General features: G+C 39.1%; 1 protein-coding gene across 2 annotated transcripts in view; it reads left to right on the forward strand.

The window, feature by feature from the left end:
* chchd3a (coiled-coil-helix-coiled-coil-helix domain containing 3a) overlaps positions 1–20,170 on the forward strand; it is a 142,793-nt gene that overhangs the window by 31,390 nt on the left and 91,233 nt on the right. For both annotated transcript variants that reach the window (XM_007890831.2, NM_001293016.1), the window contains 1 exon segment: positions 1,681–1,765. In XM_007890831.2, coding sequence (XP_007889022.2) covers positions 1,681–1,765 — 85 coding nt within the window.

Here is a 20,170-nt window from a genome sequence, read left to right on the forward strand (position 1 = left end):
GTGTGTTTGTTCATGTGAACTTTCATGAACATCTCAGACAAACCAAATAAAAACCTAAAGGTGTTTTTACTGTTGTTTAAACTATGCATTAAATCATTGCAAAGATGAGAATTGTGCAGCATTCAGTTGTGACAACCTGGCAGTGATATTGATTTCCCTGTTGGCATGAGCAGTGTTATGTTTCAACCTGTGCACGTATCTACTGACCCATGTTTTTTGTAATGATTTTTGAAACGGCAGCAGTAATGGTCATTGTTTTACCAAAGAGTAAGAGGTGCTATAACATTGATATATTGCCAAAGCAAAATCCAGAATTAAATGAATTTATCATAAGGTGAGCAGGCTGAGATGCTATTCTCATTTAAATTTTGCCTTAAAAAAAGCTAAACAAAGGGGTTATCAACCTCCCTATTTGATCATTTTTAGAAATTGTACCTGCTTCATCAATGAAGAGAGTAAATTCCGACTAAAATAATAATCCTTGCATTTGGTATAGCACCTATAACACTCAATATCAACAGCCGTCACTGGCAGCCTTAATGTAGCATTGGATGCAATGGTAATTCCCAATCACAGAGCCCAAACAATCTACCTCAATCACCTTGTACTGTGTCAATGCAGCATCTCCCAACACTGGTCATACTGGTAGCAGCTCTACCATTTTAATACCAATTTGCCAAATCATGTGGCCAACTTTGAAGCCTTACAGCCATCAGAGACTTCAGGAGATTTTCATTCCATCAGTCTGGGCTGGACTAAAGGTATGATCCGTTCCACCTGATTTACACTATTCCTTGCAGTATTTTCATTTTTAAAAGCTGTGCTTGAACAGCCAAATATTTTATTCAGCCAAATATTTTATTACCTGTGAAGTACAGGCAAAGTGCCAATGTGTAGTATGTTTAAGGGAGGAGGTTGGATGTTTAAACTGAAGTGAATTTTATGTGAATTAATTCAAGGAATCAGGAATAAGTTATTTCAGCTGTTAGCAAACCTTGCCCCATCAATAACCACTTTTTATTTTGTCTCTGTCTGTACTCTGTCCCATTTTTCACAATTTGCCTCAAAACGTACCGCTTTGGCTGTGCTTTTGGTAGTCTCTTATGCTCCTTGCCCTCCTCAGCTCACAGTGCCCAGGCAGAATTGCAAAAATCTGTATCATATGTGATTGTTTGGGAATATGAGATCTATTTAGACTCTTGAGAATTGTGTCATGTAATTGATATGGGATATTCTGAAGTGTTCACTCATCCCTCAAATGTATATGTTTGGCGTTTAAAATATCAAGGATTACAATCCTCTATTGATTGTCTTTCAGGCTCTTTCCGTACCTCTCTTTTCGCTTCCTCATCCTCAGTTTATTTTCATTAAATCAGTATTGGTTTTTACACAACTAATCAGAAACCCATGTTAAAATGCTGTCTGTAAGCATTGATGGAACAGTTTTCCCAACATAAAATTACACAAAGCATGGATAATCTCATTGCATTTTGCTGTAAGGCTTTTATAATTTTGGACATCAAAACATTGCATTATTTAATTTAAAACTATACAGTCCAAGCAGCTATCAATGAATATGCATTTGTGTAACTTTGAAGACTGATTAGATTTTGGATAAGACATGTATGAAATGTAGATTCTGAATCAGTAATTATTTTTGTACTTTTTATTTTTGTGTAGTAGCTACTGATGAGGAGATCAGAAAGCAAATTACTGAAGAGATGGTGCAAGAACGGGCCAGGCAAGAGTCTAATCTACAAAAGAGGTTTGTACAAGTTGTATATGTTATAAATGTGAATAGTATGGAATCCTTCATCTCAATTCCTACAATCTCCATGCACCACAGGAATAAGCACTACTTGACAATGAAGGAAAATCACTTGGAGATTACCCTATCAGTGATTTTATGATATCTGACATTAGCCACGTGATCATTTAAAAGGTGCCTCCCTGAAGATGAATTATTTTTCTCATTGACTCGCCCATTCCCACATTTTTATTTCCACATTTTTTTCAATTCAGATATAATTTTATTCTGCCTCTTGTGCACGATAAAAAAAAAACATGCTTTTTTGGGGGGGTTTATCGCGGACAAAATGGTGAGACCGTTAGGTTTTTGAGCACAGCTTCAAATAGGTTAGGATATTTTGTCATCGGTGGTCATTCCTAAGGCTTGAAATGTGTCCAGGTCTCGCTGTATCCCATAAGGAAAGAAAATGTTAGGTGTGATGAGGAGCAGACCGCCACCTCAGTCCTCGAGTTCCAACTTTGTGACTGGTTTATCGGATACTTTTGACGTTGAATAAAATCAATTAGGAAACGCCCCAATACTTAGTCTTAGTATAAGCAGGCAGACGGAGTAAAACAACCATCACAAATGATCAGGTCCTGTATTGAAAGCAATAGCATGAAATTACTGAAGGTCTCAGCCTGAACCCCACTGTCTTACTTTAAAATCATGCAGAACTTTGGAAGATACATCAATTCAGTATTAAATTGGAAGCCATTTTTCTGCATTTCCAAATTTCCACCCAGTCTTAAAAGATAATAGTTTGAATCTAAGACCTGGACTGTCATGTACAATGCAGTCCGGTGGAACCAGCTGTTTTTTGCATGTATTTTTGTGTAGTGATGTCATTGATCCTGTGATTGGTTATATCATGATGAAGCATTTTTGATCTCGGGCAGGTTAGAATTTTATGGACCCCCATCTTACTGTCTTATAACTGGTTTCCACCATCTTAATTTTCAGTTCACCACATGAAATGTAGCAGTATACATAGACCTGCACGAATTGCCAATTGTTGTTGCAGAGCAAACTCTTAATGCAGCAAATGATGACTTACTGGAGTCTGGATAATAATAAGAATGTAATGACTCAATCTTCCAGAATATGTATATGAAGGAAAAACCAGTTAAATGAGCCAGATTTTGACGTCTTTCCCTGAAAATTTGATTATCATAATATTAAAATGTGGAATTTTTTCATATGGCTTGTTACTGGGAGCTATATTTCTTATAAGTAAGACAAATTGTTTTGTTTGTTGCCAAAGCAGAAAAAAACACTTGTATCTTAGTGTAAGCAGTTTTAAATGGATTTTGTTCATAAATGAAGAAAAGTGATTTAGCTCTTTAATAATGTTTTAAGAATGTTATTGTCAACAGCAGCAGATGGAAAATAACATGTAAAATTGCTTTATTATTGGTATTTGCTGAATAAATTGAAAATGTGCTAAAATTCATATATATTTGTTGCATGCCCGAATGCGATTGCAAACCATAAAATGTTAATAAAAATATAACCAGAGGAGAAACGGCCTACAATTATAAACTATATTTGGTAAAGATGAAAATTAGTTTATTTTTATTGTACTCTGTTCAGCATCCCTGGGCAGCCTGCATTGCAAACTTCTGTTGGGGGTGATGAGGGAATCACAGACCGATTTGCCCCCTTAAGACAACTTTACATCAATCCACGGCCTTTAATCTGCCATCAAATATTGACTTAGTTTCACCCATCAATGGATGATCTAGCTTCAGGGAATGACGAGTGCTGCCCAGGGCTTGATCATAAATAGCCCTTCCCTGCACTATTACAATTTCCATTTATATCAGTACCTTACTGATAAGTTACTGATAGCTTAGCCCAGAAACTCCCATGATGATATTTGGATAGAATTTCAAACCCTAAGAATTGAAAACATGGTGAAAGTGTAACTTTTGATGCTTAAAGCAAGTAATGATTGCTATTCACAGTTTTATTGGAAACTGGGAACAGTTTGACTCCATTATAATGCAGTGGTTTGGGTCCGGAATAGCAGACGCCACGTTATACCTTGTTTTATGCCACATTATATTTTGAAAAGTGATGGACGGTCCAGGGAATTGGTTGAAATTTATGAATTGTAGGTGGAACAGCACTTCAGCATCATGTCCAAAAGCTCTCATTTTCTTATCTGTTGTCCATCCTGGCACATTATTTCAGTATCATGTGTGATATCATTACCAGTAGAGTGCTGATACGGCAGGGAAATAGGCCATTCAACCCGATTCATACTCGCCAGTGTTTATACTCTATCCAAGTGCTCCGAGACACCTCCTGCATGAAGAGCACAATATGGCGGGACAGGCTCGAGGGACCGAATGGCCTACTCCTGCTCCTAATTCTTATGTTCTAATATCAATGCAGCTTGTTGTTTGTTGTTGAGCCTTCACGCCTCCTGTTCCCCTCTATTCCCTTCTCCCTTCCAGCAACGCATTCCACATCCACATTACCTTCTGTGCAAAGTCCTCATTAGCTGTACTGCTCGCTATTTTATTTATGTCTTCAAGTTTTGGATTCACCAGCGGGGTGGAAACAGCCCATCAACATCCACCTTATTGAATTCTTTAATAATCTTAGTCCTTATCAGGTCCCCAACTCAATTATCTCAGTTTCTGAGCCTTGACAGTAAAGACCCAACAAAAGGTCTGCAGTAATTGAGATGCCGACCACTGGATAAGACATTAAACCGAGGTCCTATTGGCCTGTTCAGATGGACATTAAAGATCTCATGACATTATTTGAAGAGTAGGCAGTTCTTCCCAGAACCATCAATCTTCCAGGTAAAGTGCATGTTTGTGGGAATCACGCTGTTTTACACATTTCTGCCATGTTTGCCCACAAAAAAGTAAGTGCACTCGGCTGTAATTTCTGTAAAACATTAGAGACATTTTGAAGCGATAAACCAGTATAAATTCTCAAGTTTCAGATTAATAGATCATTTACCCCATTGCCATTTGAGGAATCTTGCTGCACATAGAGTTGCCCATTTGTCTGCTAGAACAGCTACTACAGTTGACAGTAATTACTTGTGAAGAGCATTGCAGTGAGTTCAATATGATAAGGTGCTGTGAAAGTCCAATTTCTTTCTGTTCTTCCTCCTCTCAGATAACTTTGCATGGCACTGGTGATGGGGATAAGGGAAGAAAAATCAAAGTTAATTGAAAGTGAACCAATGTGAAGCTGTTGCCGTTTCGTGTTGTCCTGTTTTAATCTAGCTTTAGATGAAGTATACTTCAATTTCACGGCAAGGTGCAATAAGGTTTCTTCACTAAGGCAAGTAGCTGTTTAATCCAACAGACAGCGTATTGAGTCATTGTTTGTACGATGGGAACTAGCTGTTAAAGACATGTTGATAAATAATACAAGTGACCATTAGAAGAGTTTTTACTTTAAATCAAATCAATACGGACTAATCTGCTCCTGTGCTCTGTGAACCTGTTCAATTGATAAGACAGCTGATGTTCCAGAACAGGCTCGCTGCTGTGGCTGCTGCCATGCTCTGTAATCTCCATTTGAGACTTGGCTGTCCTTGAAGCAGGCAATATATTGACCCTGCAGTAAGCCTGAAGGGAATCAGTTGCTGGTATTGCTCTATGTAGCCCCACGATAAGGAAATAAATACAGTATTGTAAGGGGTACATATAGTTCGAGTTTAGCAGTACAATTGCAGGAGTACATCTCGTATTTGAGTAATCCCGCAACTGCCAGTGATGCAGTGAAGTGCAACCATTTTAGTACATTGTAAAAATAAGGCACATTTGAGAGAAACATCAAAGCACTTTGAGCATGTTCTTGATTACAGGCAGTACTGTATATCAAATGCAATTATTATTACATTATCTCCCTTTCTGTGGGAGAGTTGGTGCCTGACCTTAAATTTTTCTCTCTGTTCAGTGCAGCCTGACCTCCAAAAAATGCAGCCCCGCTAAGAATTGAGCTGTCATTTTAACATGTTGGTACACCGACAATCAATCTATAGTAAATCATCTACATTATGATTTTAAGTCTCAAGTAACTGGAACTTAATTTAAAATTGTGAATTTTCAAATTGTTTCAATCCCTTTGTATCAAATTTGCTCTGCAAGCAATAAAGTCAAACTACGAGCATCAGTGCAGCTTTAAATGTTGTGTGAAGTGTTGTTGCCATTATATTAAGACATATTGCAATAGAATTACAACATTACAACATTTTATTCAGGTTCATTTGAACCATATATAATATGAAATGTGTATAAAATGAAAAACTGCTTATTAAACTATAAACAAACTGCTTATAAAATATGAACAGCTCCTTCAGAATTGCTGTTTAAACACTTTGCAAAAATTAGTTGGCTTCATATGACTGTAAGACTTGCATTTTACAGGATGTGTTTACGCAGTTAACAATGAGGCAATTATTGATCAGGTAAAAGCTTAATCATGTAATTCTCAGTCACCACAGCTATCAGATACTGGAATTCATGGAACTTCCTAAAGTATTGTACATTCAGATTTCCAAGTAAAAATGCATGTCTTCCTACACTGAAAATCTGATTAGGTGATTTAGAAACATAGAAATCTACCGCGCAGAAGGCCATTCGGCCCATTGAGTCTACACTAACTCACAGAGCAAGGAGATCAGTTCAAACCCACCACCTTGCCTTATCCCCATGTCTCCTCTTTCTCATATGCCTGTCTACTTTGCTGCGTGATTCCCGACTTGGGGCTTGAACCCACAACCTTCTGACTTCGAGGCGAGAGTGTTACACTGAGACAGGCTGACGCACATCACGGAGCACGACATAGTAAAATTCTTGTGAAGCACTGAGATGTTTCGATGACTTGATCAGGCACAATGTCAAATGCAAGAATTATTGTTATATTAAGCAAGGAAAATCGCAGAAAAGCTATGTGTCACATTGGTCATGGTAATTCACCGTGTAAGAACTATCGTGTGATTCACTTGTCATAATGCTGCTTGTATGATGATACTCCTTTGAAAGGAGTTTTTTTCTGAACAAGAGGAGGAAATTGTTATCAAAAGAATCGGGGAGAGCTTATAAGGATATTTTACTCGGGGATTTACAGGGTATGGAATTCATTACTACGAATGGCTGTTGAGGCTTGGTTTGTGGGACATTGCTGTGCGCAATTGGCTGCCGCGTTCGCCCACAAATGTACAGTCAATTCACTTTACAGTATATTCTGTGAAGCGCTTTGGGACACCTAGAAGATGTGAAAAGCGCTATATCAAATATTATTATTATTATTAAATAAGGATTATTATTATTATTACTGGTTGATATAATGCTTCAGTGGTGAATTGGATAAGCACCATAGCAGTAAAAAAAATTGAAGGTTGTGGAAGACGGCAGGAAGTGTGATTCGTGAAAAGGGCAACTTAAAAACAGAGGTGGCACAGGTACAGTGGGGTGAATGGCCTCCTTCAGTCTTGAACATTTCAATGCTTCTACATCTTTCTTTCTGGATGACGTTTTTTTTTCACAGGTCTAATTTTGATCTGATCATAAGCAAAAGCGCAAATGCAAATGATCTACGCATGATTTTCAAATGCCATTGTTGTAAGAGCCAGGCGGAAGAGTGTCAACTCTTTATTGTTATGGTGATTTTAGTTTTTCATGGCTGCAACAGAAACCCATGAAATTGAAACGAGCATAAGTAGATATTTTCGCTGCAGACCTGTTTACTGCGAATGTGGTTCAGCTGCTTTAAATCCCCCAAATAGTTCAAAGAATAATTTTAATAATGCTGAAATGAATTTGACCCATTTGATTAAAAAGTGTATATATTTCTGCTTCACAATTCTCCAACAATTCTCCTGCTGCCTGTCTGTGTGTCAGAACAACTGTGTTGACTTTTTAAAAAAAAAATGTCCTCTGCTTTCTGGAAGCACCCGGTCTGTGGTTTAGTGTCTTCCCCAAAGCAATGAGGCCAAAATTGGGAATTTGATGTTTTAACAACTATTTGATAACAAAGTTTATTGGTGCTTCATCATGTTGCCCTACTTCAGGTCCCCTTTGCAGATGTTCTTATTTGGGGGCCCGTAAATGGATGTTTAAAACTCCCATCACTTAGTTTAATGGAGTGTCTGTCTGCCAGAGCCAAAGGAACTAAGTTTGTAATAATAATATTTCATTGTCTGTCAGTGCAATCTGTCTGTCCCTTTTGAGTGATGTTCATTGTGTTTAAAACAAAATAAAAAGCAGGTATTGGCCTGGGATAGGAAAGGGTTGAAGAAAGCCTTTTCATATCTCACTTTAGGCAGCCTTTCCACAGCCCAGGCAAATTGTTATTGATCAAGAATTTAGCTCTGTCACCCATAAAAAATGTAGGGGTACAACTTGTTTCACCACGTTGCTTGAACCTTGTGCCTTGAACGCCTCAACAGTCCCATCTCCCCGGTTACGATGTCATGAAACTGAAGGAGGTTTATTGACTCTGCTGTTTGTTTGGTCGAGAGAGCAGAGAGAATCCGCATATCCAGCTTCACTAGGATCAAGGTGTCAATGAATTGAGGGGGCTTTGCTGCCTGTGATGAACAACCCAATTAACTGAAACAGGCCACATGCTGGAGGGATTACATTTTCTGGGGGACTTATTGCTTTGGAAATGTGTTAGTAAATGATTCTGTGTAATAGACAGCATTCATCTTTATAGTGAGGAGGTGGCTGCATACAGCGGCAGATGGTGCTATACCTCATGAACTTGAAGACGAACTTTGTTTCTGGTCATTGTTGTGCCAAATTGGCCGCGTTGAGTTTTGGTGAGGAATTCTCTCCAGCTCGACAGATTATTCGTGGAGTCCTGTAGCTCAGCGGTTAGAGCACTTGCCTCGCAAGGGAGAGACTTGGGTTTGATTCTCATGGCAGGGCGAAACATTGAGCAAGTCTCCTCACTTCACATGCCTCTGTTTAGCTAGCAGTAAGTAGGAACCCAGTTGGTAATCGATTGACGGAATGCTTTTCCGGGGGAAATAATTCCTTCAAAAACAAAACACTGCCGTGTTTTGCCCCCAAAATATAGTCAATTCACTTTACAGTATATTCCGTGAAGTGCTTTGAGACGTCGCGAAGACACGATGAGGCGCTATATCAAATGCAAGGATTATTATTCCTATTATATATGTATCTATAATATATATATATAACGCGTTTCAAAATGGAACGCACATGCTGCAGAAAGCATGCAGTTGAGCTTCCTTTACAGAAGTGTTAAAAGAAATAGGATTCGAATCATTTGGGAATGGTACTTCAACTTTAACTCTTAAGAGTTGTGTTGGCTCAAGGGATTTTCGGTTTGTGACGCTGAATGGTCTGTGCAATGCCACGCAAGGTCAATATTTCCGTATCTGGAAATATAAACGACTTTTCACGCCCATGGAACAACATCTCAGGGTCGGCAGCATCGGTGCACGGAGTTCAAAATATCAATTTAAAGGAACATGTAAGATTTGACCAGGAGCAGAGTAGAGTAGAGTAAACAGCTTGCCACTGGACAAAAAAGCAATGTTTTTTGTGCCGTGCGAGCACAGTTTCTGTGGCTCTGATAAAAAAAAATCTCCCAGTTCTTTGCTGAGGTGAACTCTTATTCCATTTCGAATCTCGCATCTGAAGTTAGAACATTTTATTGCCCGCCTGACATTCCATTTTCAGGGTTTTTATTTGTCCCATTTCAAATCGTATTATTTTTGTGTGTCCTCCTTGTCCCTCCCTGCCACTTAACCCCAGTTTCATTTGTTTCATTGTTTTCATTTGTAGCATTTTATGACATAACCAATAAATGATAATCACACACAAAAGAACAATCACTCAAGGAAAGTGAAGACCTGTTTCTAAAACACTGTTCCCAGCGATGGAAAAACTAGATTTGTTCTCAACAGAAATACAAACAACAATCAACACTTTTCGTTCATACGGTAGCTTTCATGTCAAGAGGATATCTCCAAGTGCTTCACACGCAGACTGCTCGTGGGGAAACGCGACTTTTGGGGGTGGGGGTGAGGAGGGGATAGAGTCATGACTGAAGAGAGTTGAATTTAGGAGGAAGGGGGCGAGGCAGAAGAATTTGGGCTGGGATTCGAGCGCTGGGCAGAATGGCTGAAAGCTCGGCCACCCATGCTGGGGTAGATTGGGGGAGGTGGAGTCACGATGCAGACCGCTGTTTGTTGACAAACCTATCAAATAAATAATAATAATAAGCCTTGCATTTGATATATGTTGTCTCAAAGCGTTTCACTGAATATATTGTAAAGTGAATTAACTGTATTTTTGGAGGTGAAACGAGGCAGCCAATTGCGCACAGCGGTGTCCCAAAACACAATCATGGATTGAATGACCGCATTATTAGGGATTATTACCCACGGAAAGCAATCTGCCAGTCGACTAATACAATGTAGATTTTTTTCAAAAAAAGAAAACACAGAAAAATGTGTTCTAATTCGGATAATTTCTTTCCAAGGCTTTGGATGCATATGATTTTGCACCCCTAAGGTTACGTTTACAGCCTCTTAATCTCACCTGTGACTTGCGTAAATTAAGAGTTTATTGGAGCCTTCCAAGAAGAATAAGGCCCAGAAATCTGCCTCAAGAACTAATAATAATAATCCTTGCATTTGATATAGCACCTTATACATGATATATCGACTACAGAATATACTGTAAAGTGAAATTGACGCTATATTTTGTGGGCAAATGACGAACTCTTTCATTGAAGGCATCAATAAGTGGGTTTAAATATACATTCACTGATAGTACTAACAAAGCCTTCCCCATTCATTTATTTTCTTGATAAACACTTTATCATATTTTGATGCCGTTCTTTTTCAGTCAATTATTCTATATTAATTTGTATGGGCTTTGCACAACTAGATAAGGTGCACATAAGTTTTGTAAAAATGTAGTGGGGTTCTAGTCTAAAACAGACAATTGACCCTCGGGGTGCCAAAAAATACAAGTTTTCTTTCTTTAGACTTATTGAAACTGATTTCTAAGTTTTGACGCAGCAACAACAAGATTACATTTGTATAGCGCCTTTCACGTCGGGAGGACGTCCCAAGGCGCTGGACAGAGTACAGCATTTCAGTGCAGCAAAATAAACTCTGGGAGAAGTTCATTCAGAATTGTCTTCAATGTCTATAAAGCTCTCTTGACATTATCCTGCATGAAGGTTGCGATATAAATGCTATGTAAATACAAATTGGTGTTGTTCAATTTTGGCTGATAAACTAGACAAAGAAACAGGCAGTTACCAAAACTGATGATAATAATAATAATCCTTGCATTTGAATTTAGGGCATTATCACATCGTTGAGACGTCTCAAAAGTACTTCACAGAATGTTTATTATTATTATTTATTGTTATACTTACATTTGATATAGCGTTTTCACGTCCTCTAGATGTGAAGTTAATTGACTGTATATTTGTGGGCGAAATGCAGCAGTTAATTGCGCATAGCAGTGTCCCACAAACAGTCGTGGATTGAAGTGACCGATTTATTATTGTTTTTTTTCTTGAGGGATTATTATTATTACAATAATAATAATGTACTGTCAAGTGGATTGACCGTGTATTCTGTGGTCGAAACCTTGCAGCCAATTGCGCACAGCAGTGTCCCACAAACAGTCGTGGATTGAATGACCAAATGCTTATTACTCCCGGAAAGCAATGCACCAATCGACGAATAGTGAGCAGGATTGACAAAAATCCTTGCATTTGATATTTGACTGTATGACAAAGATGTGGTTCTTTCTCATTGTTCCTGCCGGCTATTCATAATCCCATGCTGCAGAAGAATTAAGATGAAAACTTCCTTACTAAAAATCTGTAAACTAGTTGTAGACTTCATATACCAGAGAACAGACTTTTAAGAGAAATTGAAAGGGCAGGAAGACTTACATACCTAATCATTGGAAGAAGCTGCAGATTTATAAATTCATTTTACGTGTTGAAGCTACACAGTTTTCTACTTGGACTTAACAAGCATAAGATCAACGTGTCAAGGAATCAAACCCGTTCAGTTATTACATGGGAAATTAAGTGGGAATGAACGTGCAGCAGAGATGTAGTCCTCATTGCTTGCTGTGCATGTGAGTTATCACAACTGTATTTATCAGCAAATACTTTGCAGCACACTCTTCTGCTGTACTTCTGGTTTTAATATGTTAAAACATGCTAGAATTTGCTTTGAATTTGCCCTGCTTGATAAATGGGAAGTCATACATGGCACAGGCTGTCCTTTAATGGTTAAGAAGCAATCCACTGCAATTCAGTTTCTCTATTAATCCTTAGCCCGAAAATGCTCCACCTTTGGCAACTCCGCACGCAGCATTTTAATCGACTGCTTTTCTGAGCTGCTTAAAATGGACACGTTTTAGTTCGTCCTGTGGTGCACTCAGGACTTGAGCAGTACAAGTCTTACTCTTACAAGTCTCCGAGAGGACCATTTTAATTTTCCCTGGGAGAGCTTAAAGCTCAGATTTATGTTGTAAGATTGTAATAATCCTACTGGTGCCTCGGTTTAAACTGCTAATACCTCTGCACGACCCATGAGCCCTCTGCATCACTATCGGTGGCCGTGCCTTCAACCACTAATCTCTGGAACTCCCTGCCTCGATCCCTCCACCTCACCACCTCTTTATCTTTAATAATAATCCTTGCATTTGGTATAACGTCTTATCACGTCTTTAGGACATCTCAAAGGCGCTTCACAGAATATACTGTAAAGTGAATTGACGGTATATTTTGTGGGCGAAATCCCACTTTAAGACCTATCTTTTCGGCTGCTCATTTGTCACCTCTGCTTTCCCTTTCTGCCTTGCTCGGCCTCCAATCCTGCCATTGTGCAGTGCTCTGAGATCGTATCCCGCGTGAAGTAAGCTATGTTAAGTGCAAGTTGTTGCACTTGGGCAACTGGATGAGGAGTTATACACTAGGGTTGCATGTCTTTTTAAAAAAAAACTTGTCAAGTCCAAGTCATTTTTCAAACTGTCTGAATACAGTATGGCTTAAAACCTTGGTCGTTTTAAGCCTCTTTCCTGTCATTCTGTCTTTCCCCCCCCCCATCTCGAAAATAAATTTGATTGGTAGTAGGAGGGTTTATATTGTGCTCAATCCAGGAAATTGCGAGGAAAACTAAACTTGTCAACTTGGTAAAATTACAATCTATCACGCTCCCTTTTGGCAATGGATTTATTCAGAGCTTTTGTCCTCTGTTGACGTGTCTGCTCAAAGTGGCAGCACTGACTCGGATTAATTAAAGGTACATTATTCTTAATATTTAACTTGAAATTATAATCTGGAGGGATTCAGGCTCATTGTAACATATTTTAATGAAATACTCATTTAATATGGACTACAAAGGGACACTTCAAACAGATGCCAATTCTGTTCAGATTTCTTATGAGAAAGAACGGAAAATGAGGATGGATGAGTCTCCTTAAGAAAAAAAAACCCTTGAGGGACACTTGTAAAAATAGTTTCATTTCAATCAATGTCTTTTGACCTTTGGCTGCACCATAGTTTTAGAGATATCAATATTACAAAACATTGCAAATTTACATTTATATAATAGCTTTCATGTTAAGAAGACGTCCTAAGGCGCTTGACAATACTGACTTGGCACCCAGTATTGATTGTTTTTTATGTGAGGAATTATTTAGCTGAAAATTAATACTCTTGTCAGTAGCCCTTCAACACTCCAGTGCTGTTTTACAATCTTGTATTCCTTAGGACAACGTTTTTATTTTCATTACCTAAAGGGTGATATTTTTCTCATTTATATTTGTAACATGACTGTTTAACAAACAAATTTCGTAAGTTCCTATTTTCGTGGGATAGAGTTTTCACAGAGGAAGGGGTGAAAGGGAAATTCCTCTTGGAACGCCAGTTAAGAACCTTTTCTAAGATGTCTTGACAACTCAGCCTCTTCCTCGATCTTCTGCTGTTCCACTGAAGAACATGCTTTGGTAACGACTGTTGTAACTGCAGTAAGTAAGTACGTAACACTGCAGATGGTAGCTGCCCCTTCAATTTCAAGGTACGCTTCTGTCTTGACTTTTTCATGAAATACATCCCTATCAATTGTTGGGGCAGAGCAGCAGATTGTAATGTGTTCCATTGACCTCACCAAATGAGCCTGTCTGTGTTTATCAAAGTTTGGTCTATTAAGCTGCAATCTATGACCATGGAATCCATTCCTGGAATTGCAACATAGCATGAATCTGCTTGGTTTCTCTGAGCTGAATAACTAACCTGCTGGCTGACAATAAAAGAAACGAATGTGCAGCAGGATTCCTTTTTTTAAAACTTTCTTTCTTTGTGAGCTTGATTAATTGCATGTCAATTGTGAGGACTGTTTGGATCGCCTTCCCCTTTCTTCTCCATATTGTGTTTGTTCCGTTAGAAAGCTCCTGTGGAGTGATGACCTGCTGTTTATTGAAGAGATGGACAACACTCAATACTTGGAACCCACTTGTTTGATATCTCTTCAAATATTTATCCTCCTTGGTGTATGTTTTTGTTGTCGGGTACAGTCCTACACCAGCTGAGTTTTTGTAATTTAAAATTAACTAGAGCGGTGGATCTTTGTGAATGACTTCAAAACTAATCCGAGCTTCAGATGATATAAACCACAGGAGCAAAGCTCAAACAGTTTATTATGTGTTATCTCAACTCCAAAGTACGAGTACAGACTTTGAGCCGATCCAGGGTTTATAATTATTATAATGCAGGCAATTTCAATTCACAGATCTTGAAAATACTTACAAATATAAATATATTTATGAGATCTGTCAATTTACTGGGGAACTAAGAATGCTCCTTGTTGGCCTGAGCCTGTTGTGAGGATTCAAGCAGGTCAGGTCAGCCGTGGAATGGTAATAATGATAATAATAATCCTTGCATTTGATATAGCGCCTTCACATCTTCGAGACCTAAAGTGGTATCAAAAATCAGGAACGATTTTGGGAGCTGAGCCTGGATAAAGAGAACAGAATACGACAGGGGTTAATGTACAGGATGTCCACAAAATAATGTTACCCTTCCTGTTACAAAACAGCAATAGAAGACTACGGAGGAGCTGAAACAAGTTGTCAGAGATGCATTTCGCCTCGTCCATTCCATCGTGTTTACGGAAGATATTTCACCGAACATGGCGAAGGATCATTATCTGCCATGAAAATGGTGGCTCTCACACCGAACCTCTGAACGTCTAAATACGTTACTAAACATTTGCACTGAATATAATTAAGGACTTCTGAATACAATTATCATTGTTCTTCCACATAGTTTAGTTGTTGGTCAGTGTACTGTAGAAAAAATGGATAATGGGACTTTGGGGACACCCTATATGTGTTCTCTGATTTGTTACAAAAGAAGATTTTCATGAGCTGGCAAAAAAAAACTTATTTTAGGAGGACTTTGTATTGCTTTAAAGCACAGAGAGCACCAAACACAAACTAGAACAAATGTTGTTCTAAACTCTTATTTTGTAGACTAGGACACCACGAGCCCACATCGCCAAGAACTTTGAGTCTGAATGCCGCGAATTTCAGCTTTGGAAGAGAAGTATTTTTGTGTTTAAGGACTCATAAAGTGAACAGCATGCTGTTTGTAAAGAAAATATATTCTAAAGCATAATTTGGATCGGCATCACAGAGCCAAGCGTCCTGACTTGTATTAAATATTTAGTGTTCCATCGTTCAAATTATCTTTTCAGACACTAGACCTCTGCAAGCTTTAGAAATGGTGACAGAAGCATCCTGCAGAGTGTTACCTTATTTTAACAAGGTCTTCCACTGATGCTCAGATGGTGAAGGAATGCTTTCTCGCAAGTGGTGATGTTATTTGCCAGGCGAAGTAATAAAAAATGAGTTAATGAAGGACCTTCGGGGCCTGCAGCTGTCAGATCCAACTTGCCATCAAAGAACTGAGCTCTTGGGAAACTGTATCCAGGAACAAATCCTCTTACGAGTTTAAAACAATGCAAAAGAATTGAGTTGGCGATAGATGAAACTGAAGTAGGTGACATTGTTCGCGTATTTGTGTGTGCCAGATGTATTTCTGAATTGCTGTTCCCAAAAGAAGAAAAGCTTTTTCTAATCTTCTATTATACGGCAGACCAGAGGAGAATATCCTTGATGTAATTTGGGATTTTTTTTTTGCACCAGACCAGATTTTCTGATTGAATCTTCCATATTAGAACAGATGGTGCTCCTTCCATGCTTGCGATTCAAACTCAAGGGTTTGTTTCACCTATCAAACTTGTTTCTGCTTTCTGCGCGAGCGCTGTATCACTCACTCTGTGCAGAATTGAAAGAAAAAAAGCGAGTTCACGTCATGGAGCTGGTTATGATGATTAACGTTGAACATATGCAAGCTTTCGGCCACAGAATTGCTTGTCTTTTGTCCAGGTGTAGTTCATCAGCCAGTTCAAGCAATGCCCTCTTACGTACTGAAATCGTGTGACTTGACAAAGCTCTAGAATTTCCTTTCTGCCTTTTCAGATGGACGTTAAAGATGCTGTGACACTATTCGAAAAGAGAAGGGAGTTTCTAACACTCCTCCTGAGCAACAGATAAAAATTGGTCATTCACTTCATGGCTGTTTTGGTGACGTGGCTGTGAGCAAATTGGCTGCCATATCCGCCTACAAATACAGTCATTACACTGCACAGTAAATCCTGTGAAGCACTTTGAGATGTTTCCATGACGCAATAAGGTGCTGCAGTGAACTGCTGATAACTCGACTCATCACTAGTACTTAAGTCATCATATGTCAATATCCCGGTCGTATTTATTTGTATATTACATATGCCACTCCGAATAACTCGTCACTCACTGAGCCCCTTTCACTTGGAGTGACGAGTTATCAGAAATTTGCTGTGTATGTGTATATATTATATATAATATATATAATATAAATAATACATACATACCAATGCAAGGTTTACTATTAGTTGTAGATTTGGTCAAATTAAAGATATTAAATGACCTTGTGGTCCATTCAGCAGGGTGGCCCAAGGCCAAAAAGTCACAAAGTAACCCTGACATATAGGAAATGCCTTGTGCGTGTAGATTTCTTCAGTTTGGTTTAGCTGTTGCCAAATGTTTTGGATCTTATTACTATTCTGAAGTGCTTCCCATTGTGATGTTTTCGTTGAGGAATAATGGATCATTGATTACCGAGAATAGAAAAAGACCCAACGTTTATTACACTTGAACATTATCACTGGTGACTCTCAAGTTTGAGTAAATTCAATGTAGACTTCTGACAAGCAATATTCTTTGCCTGTTGATTTCCCATAAGGGCTGTCTTGATGATGCACTACAGAGTTAGGATGCAGGTTCGCTGCCTGTAGTGCTCTACCTGCTGGGCTCAGAATTTCATTTGAGGCTGTGCGAAGGTGAAGTACTTTGCCACAGGAGCAGAAGAAGAGCTGGAAACAAAAGTTGACGAGCAGTTCCTCGGGAGCTGTATTGGCAAGTGCCTGCAAGCAGGTCATCTGTCAGATTCATGATCGAAGAATGGTGCATGATGAGGGAGGACTTTAAAGAGAGTAGGAAATTGCAAAAAAAAACACAGCTGCCATGAGCATAATCTGTACACAAGTCAAGGGAATACATATGTAGAGGGTTAAGATGCAGCTGTGCATTAAGGCAGTAAGATGTCACACTGCATGGAAGTTAATAACACTTGTGTTTGATGTAGCACCTTCCACATCAGGGAACATCTTGAAGTGCTTCACAGGATTTACTATAAAATGTATTGACTGTACATTTTGTAGGCAAATGCAGCAGCCGATTTGTGCACAGCAACATCCCACAAACAGCCATGCAATGAATGACCCTTATTTTATTTTGGGGATTATTAACCAGGACACCAGGAGAATCTCCCTTCTGTCTTCTGTGTTCACCTAGAAATGATCACTTTGCAGGAAATCCCGCGGGATGTTTTGATGACATGAAAACAAGTGATTAAGTGAAACCCAAATGTCGAATCAATGTTTCCTTAATCCTGAAACGCACTCCAACCTGCAGGTCTTTGTTATATTCGGATTGTGCTGAAGAGCAGTTTTTTTGTGGTTTGTGGGCACGTAGCAGACAACAGACAGGAGACTCCTGTGATCAAATCACGTAATTTCAGCTGACTTGCTGTTGCAAACATACAATATTTTTCATTTTGTTAGCACTTTGCAGGGGAATTGCATGCCTTCTTCTATGCATTACCTGTAAATTCAGTCTTCATCTGTGAATGACTATATCCTTGCATTTGATATAGCGCCTTATCACGTATTCGAGATGTATCAAAGCGCTCCACAGAGTACTGTAAAGCGAATTGACAATATTTTGTGGGCAAGACACAGCACCCAATTGCGCACAGCAGCGTCCACAAACAATCGTGGAGTGAGTAACTAAATTATTATTATTTTTTGAAGGGATTATTATGCCCAGAAAAGCGATCTGCAACCGACTCACAACCGGGAGCCTACTTGCTGCTGGGTGAACCGAGGCATGTGGAGTAAAGAAATTTGCCTAACGTTTCGCCCTGCCCGGGAATCAAACCCAGGTCCTCTCACTTGTGAGGCGAGCGCTCTAACCAATACCCTGCAGGACTCCACAACTGTGAAAAACACTGTTTTAGGGACTTATTTCTTTTAAAGGAACAAACTTAATTTTTAAACGTTGGTTCGTTTTTTAAATATTGAACAGTCATAAAGATGCAGAATAATGACCGATTGGTTGTTTCGGCAGTTTTCTTAAGAGTGCTGTGTGTAACGTATTGTTCCCTAGAAAGAATCGCGCGTGAGCAGAGGTGGAAAATGCCGCTTTACCTTCTCCACAAGACACAACAAAGCACGATCTAAACCTGTCAAAGCATTAATAGTTTATCTGTAAGGAAGAAATAATGGCTGTTTAATATGGCTTGACTTAATGTATGCCTCTGTGATTTCAGACCAAAACAAAAGCCCTGAGTGTCATGTCTAGGAGGCACTCAAGTGGTTCATTAAATATTTAAAAAGGATTCAAAAACATTACACAGACATTAATATTGCATTTCATACTGGAAAGCTGAAGAGTTGGGAACATTTGAACATTTTGTCCAAAAATAATTGCTACACCGTTTTAATTGATGTACACGTACCTTACAAAGAGTGAGTGAAGGAACAGCAACCAAATAATGGAACAGTTGGACCAAGTTATTTAGCAAGGGGGTGTCATTCATTTGCTCATCAGCCATTTGAAAAGATGTGCCCAGTATCTGACAGACAGACTTATCAGACACCGGGTACATTTCTGAATCTAACGTGGGTTGTGATCCCCCTAAAAGTCAGTTAATGCGCTGCGAAGGGAGAGAAAATAGATTTATTATTTATTATTGTTATTATAGAAACTAGATTTACTTGAAGGATGGGAAAATTAGTTATTGGTTAGATTGCAAGTTGTTGTGCGCTCTATGGTGCTCAGTTATAAAGCTGCCTGACTTGTTACGACAGGAGCTTCTTATGTAAGCAATTCTGTTTAAATTTAGAAACTTCACGCTCGTGAGGTTAATAAATGCCGCTGTGTACAGAATTAGAGACGCAGGACGTACAGATCTATTGGTAGGCTCTGAGCACTGTGTGTAGAGCACACTGTGTATTTTGGTTGATTTTTTTCTTGACGAGTATGTTCTCGTCAGCAGGAATGTCACCTGGAGCAGGGATGCTTCCCACTCAGCTTCTGTTACCCTACAAGCCAAAGCCCTAATAGATAGGGGTGGTGCTGGCAGGATAAGCAGTGGAAAGCTTACCACGTAGTGGTCTCAAAGACAAATTACACGGTTTTAGCTACAAGCAGAATCCCAATGCACACTCCCAAATCTCGGCTCTGGCCAAACTGAGCCTAATTCTTTACCGAGCTTGGTAAGCAAGGTGCCTGCCTCCAGAGAAAAAATGTACAATACATTCCACCACAGACACGGGGAAATTTCCATGTGGACGGTGCATCTGCTTACAGATATGGAACTCTATCTCGTTTGGATACTCATATGTATGGGATACTGTTACCGCTTGTGTCAGATACTCAGCTAACCCTCAAAAAATTGATTGAAGAATATTTTTTTTCCAATTGTTCTGCTCGTTAATTTCAATTGCCCGAAATCCAAGACAGGAGAGAAACATGCAGCAAATCCCTCTGTAGCCGAAACTACATTTGCCGTGACCATCTCTGGAATTGTGAATAGAACGATGCTACTGTTGAAATTAAATTACTCCTACGTGCAGTGAGAATTTAAAGTTAAGTGTATTCTTTTAACTGCTCAAATGAAGTCCTCTCAATCTGTGGGCCACAAGGTGGCACATTGAGCTCG

Source organism: Callorhinchus milii, unplaced genomic scaffold, assembly GCF_018977255.1.
Source record: "Callorhinchus milii isolate IMCB2004 unplaced genomic scaffold, IMCB_Cmil_1.0 Scaffold5, whole genome shotgun sequence".
Taxonomy (NCBI): Eukaryota; Metazoa; Chordata; class Chondrichthyes; order Chimaeriformes; family Callorhinchidae; genus Callorhinchus; species Callorhinchus milii.